At 34.7% G+C, this 15,653-nt stretch overlaps 1 protein-coding gene across 2 annotated transcripts; it reads right to left on the bottom strand.

Moving 5' to 3' along the window:
- Nucleotides 1-1,488: 1,488 nt before the first annotated feature.
- LOC113079578 (GATOR complex protein WDR59-like) lies at nucleotides 1,489-15,648 on the bottom strand. Of its 2 annotated transcripts, XM_026251817.1 has the most exons (27): nucleotides 15,547-15,648; nucleotides 14,930-14,979; nucleotides 14,606-14,741; nucleotides 14,286-14,371; nucleotides 13,909-13,989; nucleotides 13,789-13,826; nucleotides 13,610-13,698; nucleotides 13,381-13,497; nucleotides 13,189-13,266; nucleotides 12,130-12,286; nucleotides 11,966-12,045; nucleotides 11,758-11,887; nucleotides 10,870-10,994; nucleotides 10,589-10,753; nucleotides 10,403-10,504; nucleotides 10,171-10,315; nucleotides 9,499-9,568; nucleotides 9,203-9,356; nucleotides 8,722-8,778; nucleotides 7,635-7,768; nucleotides 7,407-7,488; nucleotides 5,152-5,264; nucleotides 4,924-5,074; nucleotides 4,701-4,779; nucleotides 3,512-3,635; nucleotides 3,294-3,436; nucleotides 1,489-2,217 (listed from the first exon to the last, which is right to left on the bottom strand). In XM_026251817.1, the coding sequence occupies exons 1-27, from the start codon at nucleotides 15,598-15,600 to the stop codon at nucleotides 1,982-1,984; spliced, it is 2,976 nt and encodes a 991-aa protein (XP_026107602.1). In that variant the 5' UTR covers nucleotides 15,601-15,648; the 3' UTR covers nucleotides 1,489-1,981. The 2 variants fall into 2 exon arrangements, with proteins under 2 accessions (XP_026107602.1, XP_026107603.1); XM_026251818.1 differs by lacking the exon at nucleotides 8,722-8,778.
- Nucleotides 15,649-15,653: the final 5 nt, after the last annotated feature.

Genomic DNA, 15,653 nt, shown 5'->3' with positions numbered 1-15,653 from the left:
TGCTCACATTTCACCACTGAAATCATGTGAATCATAACATTCTGTGAGCTGTTTGTGCTGTTAGATATAATAATTTGGTCTGTATTATAACCAATAAATTCTTCACGTTTTATTTGTCTAAAATGTATTTATTTGTTCTATAGTAAATATAATATAATATAATGTGAAAATTAATAATAAAAAGTAACGTTAAAGATTAAGGTTGAGTCAGTGAATTTAGAAACATTTTACTGGAATAAACTTGTCAATTCAATTATATTCTATTCTTCGAAAGTCTGATTTCAGATGACCAACATGAATATTTGAAATTGCATGAACAAGAAAAAATAAAATAAAATTCTAATAGCTTTTCAAAACACTTCCTCTGGTTTATGCGGAGATAATAAAAGTTTAAATGTCTCTCCTTGGCATAATTTCAGCCCATGCAGTTTCTTATTCTTATCAATAATTTTAACAGAAACACCTCTGTATCTTTATCAAAGTTTATAACACAAGATTATTTATGGCTAATCTTGTCAAGCTGATATGCTATTTATGCGATTAATTTTTTATTGTGCATATTGTTTTTTTGTAGTTTGTGATTTAGGCCTGCTCATTACGGTTTTGCATTTATATTGTTATAAATGCATCTTGTACATATGTTCAATATTTACACTGTTTGAGAAAATCCATTTTAGTGTCTTTCCCTTTCTCTGCACAGAAATGTCGACATTCCAGCTTTGCTTTTATATATGATTACACTTGCAAATGTTCTGGGTTTATTCATTTGCAAATAAACATTATAAGTGGATGATATTATAAATCCAGTCTGAAACTCTAACATACATAATGGAAAATACTGTGAAAATATTGAACAGAGTTTCCGAATTATGGCAAAAGTTTATATAGTCTATTCCCATCTGATATGCAAATGTCTAAATAACTGTATTATCCTTATGCTTTGTCCTTCCTGATGTTTAATATTGCTGTTCCTCAATACACACAATAAACAAGCTGACATCAATAAGAGCTAGCATGAAGGAGAAACACAAGACCGCATAATAAAAAAAGTCTCCTCTGTGCTGAATGAAAGAAATAATGATGAGAGCGTTCTTGCATTAGCAAAAAACATTCAGAAGTGCCTTTCAAGAATACAAACAAACCTTTTAAGACATGCTTGACAACTAAAGAAAGAAGAAAATCCTCAAACTCAGAGGAAAACTCCTTTTGGATGAATACTTTCTCTCGTTAGTGTCATTTGACTATTGCGTTTTACAGAAATGTGGATTAATATAATGAAAAACACGTTAAGAAGCTATTCTAACAATGTTGTTGACAATAATCAATACATAAATTCATATTAAACAAGTTTGTTATAATCTTACTAGCTTTATTCATTGTTAAAAAATGTGATGTGTAATTTATTTACGAGGTAGTGATGACCGTTAATACACGTTTATGAGCAAAATTTAAGTTCAAGAAATGTTTCCAAGAATAGAACAAATCAAGTGGTGTATGAAGCAATAATCACAGTATTGTCCAATTTATTAATATTTTATGGCACGCATATAGTACATGTTAATCCTTCAAAGCATACAACAATTGTCTTCTGAAGGGAAACAAAACTTTGTAAAGCTTCTTTTCAACTGAAAAGAGCGATCAATGCGTACATATGCAAAAATATTTGTAGTTTCATAACCATAAAAGTCAGCAACTTTTCCCTTTCACATATCAATTTCCATGGCACCTTATAGAGCAAATACATGCTCTAATCAAATCAACAGGTATAAAAGTGCAAAAAACAGCACTGTAAAAAAATGTCACGTACTAACAAGGCTGGTTTGACCTATTATAAGGTTGATATAATGACAGCTCCTCATTAGAATATAACTCTACACTTGAAAAGCGGTTCGTCCATCCTCAATGACGTCTCTCCAGCGAGGAGCTGCTACAGTACTGAGAGTTTCGAGGCATATCTTGAAGTTTCTGTTGTTTGTAATGTTCAGAAAGTGCTTTGCAGGAGGCAGTGGCACCCGCAGCCGGTGGGACAGACCTCTTGCGAGCGAAACCAGTCCATCATGTGACTAGTGTGTCCTCCGTGGCCACAGCTCAGGCAGAAGTTAGAAGAGCCGCGTACGGCCACGTGACAGATGGCGCACTGGAAGGTGAAGCGCTTGCAGACGGCGCACTGGGTGCCGCGGGCCTGACTGCGACAGTGACAGCAGTAAACGCCAAACTCTGTGTACGAGAGCAAAGACACGATGCTGACTCATACATGTGAGTGTTAAACATTCTGTTCAGGAGTTAAATATTGACCGACATTCCAGAAATGTGAGGCGATGCTTTACTCCACAAAGGAATTCTTATTCATTACCACAGAAATTAGTTTGAACTCATTCCTTAATCAAAAAGAACCAAAGAGAAAAAAAAAACAAAAAAAACATTGGAAGCCTACACCAGAATAAATGTTAAATATACAGTTTAGAAAGTATTTTATGTGTTACATGATTTGCTGCTCAAGAAACATTACTTTTTATTATCGGTTGAAAACTGTTAAATATGTTTGTTCAAGCCATCTTAAAAATTTATATAAATATTACAAATAATAAAGAACAATTATTACCTAAATTTAAATATGATTATTATATTAATAATTATAATGACTAAAATAACAATTAAATAATTTCTTATTAATTAAATAAAGTAAATAATACGTATAATAACAATATAAATAATAATAATATTACGTTACATCTCAACATTTTATTAAATTACACACCAATTATTATCAATGTTGAAAATAGTTGTGCTTTATATTTTTGTGCTTACCGGCATAATAATTAAATTAACTATTAGATTTTTGATTTTATTTGATTTTAATAATAAATGAGTATTATAATAATAACAATAATAATTATTCTTATTTTTATTTATCAATAACAATAATAGTCTAATAATTAGCTTATTAACTGTATCATTTAAACACCAAATAATAATAATAAATATTAAAAAAAAAAATTTCTTGTTACTGTCTAGGTACACACACACACACACACTTACTTTCAGGAATTGTCACTAAAAAATAACCAGAAGCTTTATAGAACGATCTAGAACCCTAGTTCCACCAACAACTTTACATCTCATATACAAGTGCTTTAACAACAATCCAGGATGCACATGTCTACTTCTACACTCTCTTATAAGTGCAGGACACTATACACACCTTTAGCTTGATTTAACAAACGGAGTAATGAGATGAAAACATTTCCTGCGGCGGTCTGACAGGTGTCTGGAACTCTGTTTCTTTAACTTACCGATGCCTTTGTGTGGCTCTGGAGGGCAGGAGACAAATTTGAGCACCTCTGCCCTCTTGTCCTTCATGCCCCATCGGTGCAGGATCTCACCGTAACACTTCTTGAAGTCGTCGAACTGCCAGGAGTTGGAGGGGTCCAGCAATCTGTGGATCAGAAGGAACTCATTAGAGTTTAGGAGTGCAGTGTTAATGTGATCACTGGTTGAACGGGACACTCACCGTTTGTTCATGTCGTGCTGTTCTTTTTCTCGTTCTCGGGGGTCGCTGTATATCTGGTTTGGGTAGCGATAGTCATCCGGAGAGGATTCTCCCCAGGGAGGAGCGTGTTCTGACTCACGTCCACCTGAAAGATGACAAGCTTGGAGATGTTTGCTCTAACAGTTCTATTACGAGTCATAAATCCAACCTTTTGTCATTATGTGGAATCATTTCGGTACACTTCATCTGAATTAATTAAAAAAGAACACATGCAACTGTAAGGGAAAAACAAACATGAACAACTGGGATCTGGAATTGGTGGATTTGATATAAAACATCATTCTATATTGTGTGATTAATATTAATGTGTAACAGGTTTGGTATTAATATAGTCATTAATTCTGAAAACAATGTTTATATCATTCATAGATAGTAAATAAATATATAGTAATAATAGTTTACAGATTATTATTACGATTATTATATAATAATTAGTATATAGTACTAATAATTATAATTATTATATAATTACAATATTAGTTATTATTTTTGTTGTTTTATTTATAAATAATAATATTCATATTAGTATAAACATGTTTATTATATTACAAATACCACTAATAATTATATTTTTAAAAATATAACAATAATAATACTAACCATCCTATTTTTTTTGCTTACATAATTATAATAATATCATAATCTGAAATGTAATATGAGCCCATTTATATGAAGTACTATTAATCACATGCCAAATAAAAAAATATCTATTTTATTATGACCATTTATAAATAACAGAATAACAATTATATTTATGACCTTTATTATTGTCATTATCTTCAATATTATGAAAATCTTAATATAAGACTGTTCCTGTGGCTCAGTGGTAAAGCATTGCATTAGCAGCGCAAAAGGTTGTGGGTTCAATTCCCAGGGAACACACATACTGGTAAAAAAAAAATGCATTATAAGTCGCTTTGCATAAAAGCGTCTGCTAAATGCATAAATGTCCAAATATTATATCAATCAATAACCATTAAACCAATCAACAGGAAACTCTGAACAGTCAAACATACAGCTTGTGACACAAAGCCAGACAAAAGGGGGAAAAAGAAAGGATGTGACAGAGCTACACATAATGTAAACTTTGCTTCTTTCATGAACACTTAGCACTGAAAGGTAATCTTTGAGCAAGCTCATGATCTCTCACCCATGTTCCACGGAATATTTGCAGATTCCGAGGTACTTGAACACGATCCAGATGTGACAGAACTCGAGGTGAAACTGGGCTAAAGGAGCATTAATAACACAAAAGAAACAGATAAACACAGATATTAAGCTGAAAACAATACAGTTAAGAAAGAAATACACTGATCCTAATTTAAACTGAAATTCCTACACAATTCATTGATAAATGAGGTTTACAGACATACGTAGCGGGAGTGGTGGGGCATGAAGTTCGCCGCTCGAGGTTGCTGATGTCCGTATAGAGTGAAATATTCCTGAGGGCTGCCATGACCTCTGAACACACTACACAACATGGCCAGACTCTGAACATCACTCATCTGACTGTAGTGTTCAAGCCTGTGGAGGACAGAGAGAAAGTCACAGATCATATGAAACAAAGACACCTAGTCACCAGTTTACGAGCTGCAACTCACAATGTCTCCAGCAGGTGTCGCCCAAACGGATGCTTGGCCCAGGGCGTTCCAGCATCAGGGTCAGGATCGGGATTGAGGTCAAGATTGGTGGCTGCCGAGGCGAGTGCCCATACCTACAGACAGATCATGGAGAAATGGAACAAGCTGTAATAATGGCTGGTACAGAAATCATGCTAACTTATACACTACAGGTCGAAATAATCAAGACTTATTCATGTTTTTGAAAGAAGTCTCTTATGCTCACCAAGGCTGTATGTATTTGACAAAAAAAATACAGTAAAATCTGTAATACTGTGCAATTTACAATAACCGTTTTATATTTAAATACATACTTTGAAATGTAATTTATTCCTGTGATCCAAAGCTGCATTTTTTTTATTATTATCATCAATGTTGAAAACAGATTTTTTTGCCATTCAAAATATTTGTAGAAACCATTTTTTTTTCAGGATTCTTTGATGCATAGAAAGTTGGATGCAACAACATTTATTTGAAAAAAAAAAAAAACCCAATCTTTTTTGACAATATCTTTACTGATATTTAAAGGGGGGGGGGGGGGGGTGAAATGCTCGTTTTCACGCAATATCCTGTTAATCTTGAGTACCTATAGAGTAGTACTGCATCCTTCTTAACTCCAAAAAGTCTTTAGTTTTATTATATTCATAAGAGAAAGATAGTCTGTACCGATTTTTCCCGGAAAAACACGACCGACTGGAGGCGTGACGTGTGGGCGGAGCTAAAGAATCACGAGCGCCAGTAGGCTTTTGCGTTGAGAGCGTTTGGAAGCTGTGACATTAGTGAGGACAAAACCAACCAAAACAAACCATGGCTAACAGTCAGATTCAGCCGTTTATTTATGATCCAGAATCAGATCCAGAGGCTGAAATTTAACAAGAGCAGCAGCAACAACAGCGTCTCTATGTGGTATGTACTGAAACTGTATATATTGGTTAAGCGGTTTTGGAAAATGACTAAGTTCCACTTTATGTCGTCTTTTTTTTTTTTTTTAAGCTGTACATGTGGAAAGTGCAGTTTGATGACAACATCGCATGTTGTTTACTTGATGTGCTTACGCGCCGATAGCTAAGTTAACAACACAGAGATATTTGAAGCAGTTTTACTCACCACCTGCGGTTCCAACACACGATCGTGACCCTTTTTCGTTGGGATTGCATCATCCTTAAGAAATAAACGATACGCAAATCCGTTGTCAAACTGGGCCTTGTTTGTAAAACAAGCATCTTCGAAATGCAGGGAACAAACAAAAACACTTGCACAACTCCATTGATGCTCTGTAAAAATAAACTCCATCCACTGGTCTCTTAATGCTGTTTCTCTTTTGGTAATCTGTGCAGGATTGTCTTGCCCTGGCAACCAAAAACACACTCATTTTGGGACATTTCGCGACGCTCTCGCTCTGATCAGTGAAGTCTGTTGTGCTCTCAGTGCTCTGCTATACGGGAGCGCGCTCTCTTCCGGCAGAAGTGCCTCAGGACCCATATAAGGAAATTCCGCTCCATCTAACGAAACTTGTGACAAACCGGAAGAGGTTTTTTTGGAACAGAAATACTCCTTCAAACGTACAACTTAATTTTTGAAACTTTGTCCATGTTTAGCATGGGAATCCAACTCTTTAACAGTGTAAAAAACTCAGTATGCATGAAATAGCATTTCACCCCCCCTTTAAAGAACCCTTGCTTCCTAAAAGTATTAATTTCTTGAAAACTCCAAACTTATCAGTTTTTTTAAAGTTAAAAAGTAATTAAGCAACACAACTGATTTCAGCATTGATAATAATCAGAAATGTTTCTTGAGCAGTAAATCAGGATATTAGAATGATTTCTGAAGATCATGTGACACTGAAGACTGAAGACAATGCTGAAAATAAAGCTTTGATCACAGGAATAAATTACATTTTAAAATATATTAAAATAAAAAAAAGTTATTTTGAACTGTAATAATATTTCACAATATTGCTAAATTATATTTTTTTAATTTAAAAAAAAAAATAATAATAATGCAACATCTGTAAGCTTCAGACACTTTTTCTTTCTTCACAAAAATATAAAAAATCCTATCAACCCGAAATGGTAGTACAGTATATGTAGGGGATTTGATCACACTGCTTTCATGTAACACATATAATGTTTAAATCCTGTTGTCATACTTTCTAAAAAGTCTATATTTTGTGGTTATTCTGGAGAAAACATTACAAAAATCGTAATTATTCCAAACATTTGACTGATATCACAAACCTTTGCTAAATCCCTGCGGCCCACTGCTAAAGCCGCTGCCCCATTCTTCTGACACGTGTCCTGTGTGTCATTAACATCTAGCCTGAGGTGAAGAAAAACAAAAAGATGCTGAGGATCAAGATGACATCTGAACAAAAGCAGATTCTGTACGTTATTGCTGTTACTAACAAGAACAATAGCATCTGAACATGACCTGGAATGCATTTCTATCTAAGAAACACAACATACACATAGGTTTCCCCGAGGGCTTTGTGCACAGGAAGCAGACGTGAGACTTCCTGGATGATGACTTTGCCAGCCAGTTTGATGGGTCTGCTGCTGTAGTCTCCTCCCTCTCGCTTGCCTTTCCAGCGGCGGGATTTCTGAACACCGCAATAATAATAACCAACAGGATCAGTCACTCTCTGATCAAAATAAATCAATAAATCATATCCTAAATGAATCCTATGGTTGTCAGTAAAAGAAAAACCCTTTCGAGAATATAATTATAAATCATTATATATATATATATATATATATATATATATATATATATATATAATTATTATTATTATGCACGTAATGATATCATTACAATTACCATAATCATTTATTAAATCGATTTAAAAATAAATAAATAAATTTTTCTAAATGCTTCATATTTGTTAAATGCACAAAAAAAACTTGAATTATTATAATGAATGTTAAAAAGTTGTTAAGATTGACAGAAGTTAAAGCATAATTTGAAATATCATTAGGGTCTATAATTATTAAAATATTCAGTACCAGCCATAAAATTAAAATATTTAACAAAACTTTAATGTGACCAAGTACTAAAATATTTTATTTATGCATTTTATATATATATATATATATATATATATATATATATATATACATATATATTATATATATAATTATATATATAATATGCATAAATAAATTATTTTAGTATATATATATATAAGAAATAATTTTGTGTATGTATATATATATATATATATATATATATATATATATATATATATATATATATATATATATACACACACACAAAATTATTTCTTATTGACTTTTTTTTTGTGGTGACAAACTGATTGGTTTCAGTGTTAGATACAGAATCATATTCATGTGATTTCATTTCAATGATCTGTAAACAACTGCTAAATTAGTCATGATTTTTTTTCAAAGCAGCAAATCAAGGGGTAAAATGTAGAGCTGTGATGTGTCATACAAGAAACGTATGACAGCAAATAACAAGCAACAGAACATTTGGCATTAGAGCAAGTGGATGAGAGAGACAGAATAAGTGTGAGGGAGGGGCAGGGGTCAATACCGGACAGTCATGAATAGTCTGCACAGACCAGCGGCGGGGGGCAGACAGAGGGGGCTTCTGATTGGATAAAACAGACCACAGCAATATGAGTGAGGGACACATGCCACCAAAACTCAACAGGAGAAAGACAGCACAGAGAACAACAGTGATAATGAAAATGTGAAAACCGGTGGAATGAGTGGGTGGATGGGTGGGAGGGAGGTGAAAGGAGAGAATAACAACTCAGAACAGAACTCAATGTAGAGATACATGTTAAAAAAGTCAAACTCATTTAAGAAATCAAGTATAACCATTTCTGCAGACAGGCCATTTCACTTTTAAAAGCCCTCCCAAAAACATAAAGAATAGAAAAGAAAAGAATAGAATAGAATAGAATAGAATAGAATAGACAAATCCTAACCACATGACCATGGCTGCTGAATATAATAATAATATAAGCTTGCCGTCAGCACTAATTTTAGTCCTGTGTGACGAGTCTCACCCGCTCTTTGTAGTAAAAAGATGATATGGACACTTGGTCTTTGTCTGAGCGTGTTGGGCTCCCGCTATATAACCTCAGGGTGGTCTGAGACTCTGTTCGCATTTTCATGGGTGTCATCCCCCCGCTGTGATACGCTGAGAGAGCTGACAGCGACCTGCACACACACACACACACACACACCATCTTATGACACGTGCTAAACTGTCTTTCATTGTATTCAAATAATAATAATAATAATAATATAGCAGATCATTCTGTGTTTCTGATAAAACATGCAAACTGGATTGAATATTCACCTGGGAGTAGGTTCAGTCGGAGGGACTGTACGATGCATAGTTATGGGCCGTGTGAAATAAACCAAGGAACCTAATAAGCAAATTAAGTTGAGATTTATGTGTTGGATTTTAATTTAAAACAAAAGTGTGGAATAATTATGATTATTTTAAGTCTCGTAAATACGCTCATCATGGCTGCATTTATCTGATCAATAACAAGGTTATAATATAAACTAAGATAAAAATTAAGAACATTATTCTTTTTTTTATGTTTCCAAATATTAATCATTCCTGTGATGCAAAGCTGAATTTTCAGCATCATTGCTCCAGCCTTCTCAAATCATTCTGAAACCATTTTTTTGCTGCTTACAAATGTTTTGTAACATTATAAATCATAATAAATTACATATTAAAACAGAACACGGTTCATTAAATTGTAATAACATTTCACAGTGTTCTTGTTTTACTGCATCTTAGATCAAATAAGCACAGCCTTGATGAACACAAGAGACTTCTTTAGAAGAGATAAAAAGTGTATTAATTTCAAACTTGTGACCAGTAGTATATTTATAAATGTTACATGTTTTAAATTACAGACAGAAAAAAAAAAATGTTTACTTCATGCATGCTAGCAAACAAACAGGCATATAATTATTATGCATAGTAAAAGAAAAGGGTCATATCCTGGCCCACCTGTCCCACAGAAGCGTGCCCCTGAGGTGCGTGGGAAGGGGATGTTGGAGTCCTGGTACGAGCCGTAAGTGTTGCTTACTCGAGGGAAAGCAGGAAGTGCAGGAGTCACTGGATTGGTGAGCACATAAGGGTTCGTACTGTCCTCCTGGACACCCAAGACCAGACAGTGAGTTAAAAACTCATCATGGAACCGAATCATAAATGTGTTTGTACAAAAGTGAAGCTAACTCACCATGACTCCATCTGACTCTAAGCAAGACACCAGCTGTCGAACACATGGCTCTAAGCAGTTCTGGTTTCTCTTCACCTTCTGAAGCGACGTATCTGTCAGGATCTACAAAAGAGACCAGGCTGCTTCAACATGACAGGCTTTGACCAAGTCTCAAGGCAAGCGTCATAAGTGTGTTAGAGTTTCAACCTTCTGTATCTTAGTCTTCGTGGAAGACGAGATGTTCGTCGGAGAGACGAACTGGAAAGATGGAGCTGCGTTGTTGGGATACTGGGCAGGAAACTTCACCACGAGACGAACACAATTGGCTCCGCAGTCGGCCGACACAATGCAGCTGCGGTTGACGGCATCCATCTACAAGCACAATAACGTCACGCTCTTATTTATGTTTAACTGTTAGAATTGCATCCCATTTATTAGAATTCTACACTGCACACAACAGAGCGTTTTCAGCAGTCAGAGTGACTGACCTCTACATTGACGTTACGAATCTGTAAGTTGACTAGAGAAAACTCTTGCTGCAGGGTCTGAGGCAAACCTGGTACATCGTTCTTCCCGCTGGACGACAGGCCAGACTGAGGGCCTTCAAACTGATCTGTGAACAGACAGTCGCTTACATTCATTCAAACTAGGATCCGACTGGAACATCCACTTTTTCACATCACCATAAATGAAGAACGAATATTCAATGCATAAACAAATGGATCTAACAACCATTAATAATTATAAAATATTCAATGCATTATTTTTTATTCAAAATACATTTTTAATATCAGTTAAAAATCTACCAAATACAGATCCACAAATTACTATATATCTTTAAGTTCGGGGTTGTTATGATCTTTATAATGTTTTTAATAGAAGTCTTTAATGTGCACAGATACTGCAGAAACAGTGATATTGTTAAATATGATTACAATCAAAAGAACTGTGTTCTATTTTAATATATATTTTATGAATGTCATTTATTCCTGTGATCAAAGCTGTATTTCCAGCATCATTACTCCAGTCTTAAAGTGTCACATGATCCTTCAGACATAATTTTAATTTACTGATTTAAATAAAAAAATAAATTGTTATATATGTATACATTTCATAAAAATACACCAATTCCAATCTACTTCCTGTGCAGATTTATTTGTAATTAATTTATTGAATTCTATTTGTTTATTCGATTCTCTTCTATTCTATTTAGCCACACGACACACATTAATAAAATGTAATAGATTGAAATAAATATAATAGAAGTGATAAGACACACAGTGCTCACAGCTACGTCTTCAACAATTATGAGTTGAGACAAAATAATTAAATGAATGAATGAACCACAATGCATCAAACTCTTCCCTTTTTTTCACCTTGCGAGTTCGCTGTGAATCCAGGGCTGAGTGGAGGTTCAGAGTCTTGGGAGCGCAGCGTTTTCTCCGTCTCTGTGGTGAGAGTCAAGCCCTCCATCAACGCGTCCACGATGTCATTGGCACAGCACAGCTACAGACCACACGAGTCCATCAGTCTCAAACATAAAGTCACCAGCTGAACTAAAAGAACTGAGCTCATGAGCATCACCTTCTGAAGTTGAGGATCTACTCTCCATATCCTCAGGGTTTGATCTCTAGACCATGTGACCAGCTGGCAGTCTTTGGAACCTAAAATACAGAATGGGTTGTGTTTCTTCAAAACGAAGCACTCAGTTCACAGAATTATCACCATCTGCTGGCTGCTCCTCTCACCTTCTTTCTGCGGCCTCCACTGAAACTCAAGTACAACGTCGTCGTGGCCCACGAAAGCGTGAACAGGACTGTTCAGCTCAAGCGTGCTCCACAAGAGGAGGCTGTTCTCTCGCCGGAGCTGAGGAACCATCACTGTAACCAGGCCGTTAGAGAAAGGCTGAACAGAAGACAACGACGAGGATACAGTGAGGACTTTATAGTATGACAATTCATGTTTACTGGCATTATACACAACATTTCAATGATGCAAGTATAAGGGGAACCATTTTTGCAATAAAGCTCTCATGCTGATTTGATGATTGGTGCTTAATTATTACTAATGGTTTTTATTATTATTAATGTTAATCAGTGGCACAACTGTTTTCAGCTTTGAGAAAACAAAATTTTTCTTGAGCAACCAATCAGCATTTTAGAATGATTTCTGAAGAATCATGTGACACTGAAGACTGGAGTTATGATGCTGGAAATTCAGCTTTATATCATGGGAATAAATTACATTTTAAAATATATTCAAATAGAAAACATATATTTTAAATTGTAATATTTTGCAGTGTTACTGTATCTTTGATCAAACAAATGCAGACGTAAATTGATATCTTTCAAAAACATGATAAAATATAAAACTGGTAGTGCAACTACAGGACATATACATATACATATACATATATATATATATATATATATATATATATATATATATATGTGTGTGTGTGAGTGTGTGTGTGTGTGCATGTATATGTGTGTATACATAGACATACAACATACATACATATATACACATATACATATATATATATATATATATACATATATAAATATATATTTATATACACACACACACACATACATATATATATATATATATATATATATACATATATATATACATACACATACACATATACATATATACACATATACACACACACACACACATATATATATATATATATATATATATATATATATATATATATATATATATATATATATATATATATATATATATATATAATATATATATACACACATACATTTAAATAATATTTCTAACTGTACCGTGTATCTGGCCTTCCACACAGGCACCTGACATGACAAGATATCAAGGTACTTCCGGGGTTGTCTGTAGTCCCAGAACTTTTGGAGCAAATCAATAGAGACACAGAATCAGATATAAGTTCAACTGCAGAAAGATAATATACAATAATACAAAGATAATACAATACAATCAATAATTGAGATTATACTCACCCGAACAGAGTTGTCCTGACTGGAAGTAGCCAGGATGTACTCGTTGTCAGGGTGCCAGTCCAGCCCATGAATCTTTGACAGGTGGGCCGCTACATATTCCACAGCAGTGTTGGGCTTCTGAAGCACAGAACGGTGAGCATATAGATTAACAGGCAAACAAAGGTTGATTACTTGATAACCAATACCATTGATGATTATATAATCATAATGCAGCAAGTTAAATAATCACCCTCTTGTCCCAGATTCGGACATCACCATCATGACTTGATGCTAAACAATAGTGATTCCGTTTGTTCCATTTCACCTGAGAGGCGCCAGCTATTATACAGAAGAAACATGACAAAATAAATAAATGGACAGATGTTGTAGATCAATTAAACTTATGTTATACCTGCTTTTAGCACTTACCCACGGCAGACAGAGCCACGGTTGGCTTTCGAGTGTCCCTGGAAATTATCAAAAACAAAGGCGTTAATCATGGCGAAATAAAAAAATCTCCCTTATCGTACATTCTTTGTCCACGCTCACCTTGTGTCCCATATGTAGATGTATGTGTCGACAGAACTCGTGACAAGAAACTCCGGTTCAAACCATGACCAGTCCAAATCACTGAAACATTATTCATGATTTTAGAATACATTATTTACATTCTCAAGTCAGATCGATTCAAGCCAAATCATTTCTGTAATGCTTTCCACAATACACTTTGTAACACAAAAGGAGCCTTACAGAGACTCATAATTTAATTGTGTACAATTTAGCTGTTTAGAGCTGAGCGATGGTATAATATAAATGTGGCATGAATCTAAAGGTCTAAACTTTATTTGCTTAAGCATTTTCTAGTCATTTTTGGATCATCGTCAGATTTCATAAGCAGCATTTCAGCTTGCCGTCATCCGTGTTACCTTATAACACGTGTGTGGCCTTGCAAAGACGTATGTTGTTCACCGGATCCATCACGCCAAACGTACAGGTCGACCCGCTGATTACTCTGCGGAGATGACAAAATGTAGAATGACAATATAGAAAATTTATAGAATAAGGATAACACTTACCTGATTACCACTGAGTCAGACTGATAAAAGCTTTAGAAATATTTTCATTGTTACTTCTAGTAAAGTAATGTAGTTAACTAATGGAAATTTATCATAAAGTGTTATTCTATTAACAAGCGAAACCAAGAATGTGACACGAATCAGCAGGAGATAATATCTTCTTTACGTACAGATGCTGCAAATAAATGGGCCTCAGTTTTGTGCGGATTCCACTGGACTGTCCCGACATCCCATTTGCTCTGGCGGCTGATTTTGCGTGGGGCTTCAGACGGCGCCTCCAGATTTACAACATACAAGAATCGTCTCCTGTTCAAAGCATTCACAAGTGAAAGAGTAAATAGACTGTGGTATAATAATGCATGCAGAAAGACATTTACAAAATTAAAAACAGATATGAAATGGGATGCAATTGTTAAACTTAAGCTACAGATTTTCCATAAGGGTGAGTTCATAATTTCACATGAAGAAGTTGCATTAGCCGAGGCTGTACAAACCCAGAGAGAACAGCGTGCTGGCCGAGACAGTCCACTGACATTGCAGTGGCCTGAAAACAGAAAAGTCTGTCAGTAAGCAAAAAAAAAAAACTTTATACTTTTCTTTTTATCCTTCTAAACTGATTGCATTCCATTGCATTGTCGAGTATAACTGCAATGTTATGTCACAGTTATAAACATAACAGGAGAACATGTTTCAAGCTACACATAAATTGCACTTATGCTATCTTTTCTAAAATAAATCACACATGGTTTGATAGTTGATATAATGTAATACAGTGACGTAGAGACATTTTAAATGTAACTTAAGTGTTCAAATGCTTTTTGAAGCAATTTAAATTATATATTAGGCAATTAAACTGAACCACAGATATCCCAAGTTATTTACAAGTTTTTATTTTTGAGAACAGGTTTATTATAATTTTAGTAATAACTGAAAGTACTGTTCACCACGGTGCGTGCGGAAGGATAATACACCTTAATAAACAAAATCCGTCATCCACTTCAATGCTTAATAGCATTGACATGGCAGCTGTGCATGGTTATTGGTCTAATGCTTGTGAAAAATAATTTTCTAACGCAACTAATGCATGTCTTTATCTGTAGTGACTGTTTACCTGCGCGTCTCGAAACTCCACCACCACATTCTCACTACTCCAGCGGGCCGCCATCTTCACCCACTAAAACGTCAACAAACAACGTGATTCTAACGAGCCTACAGTGT

The sequence above is a fragment of the Carassius auratus genome, unplaced genomic scaffold, assembly GCF_003368295.1.
Source record: "Carassius auratus strain Wakin unplaced genomic scaffold, ASM336829v1 scaf_tig00028583, whole genome shotgun sequence".
NCBI classification, from domain to species: domain Eukaryota; kingdom Metazoa; phylum Chordata; class Actinopteri; order Cypriniformes; family Cyprinidae; genus Carassius; species Carassius auratus.
Note: the sequence above shows the minus strand (reverse complement) of the source record. Positions and strands in the feature narration are given on the sequence as shown.

Excerpts from the sequence above, each read along its gene's own strand:
- LOC113079578 (XM_026251817.1), bottom strand. The coding sequence starts at position 15,600 with ATGGCGGCCCGCTGGAGTAGTGAGAATGTGGTGGTGGAGTTTCGAGAC. Across the intron at positions 13,267-13,380 it reads GTCAGGACAACTCTGTTCGG|TTCTGGGACTACAGACAACC; the intron begins GTGAGTATAATC and ends TTGCTCCAAAAG. Across the intron at positions 9,569-10,170 it reads GGCACGCTTCTGTGGGACAG|GTTCCTTGGTTTATTTCACA; the intron begins GTGGGCCAGGAT and ends TTTGCTTATTAG.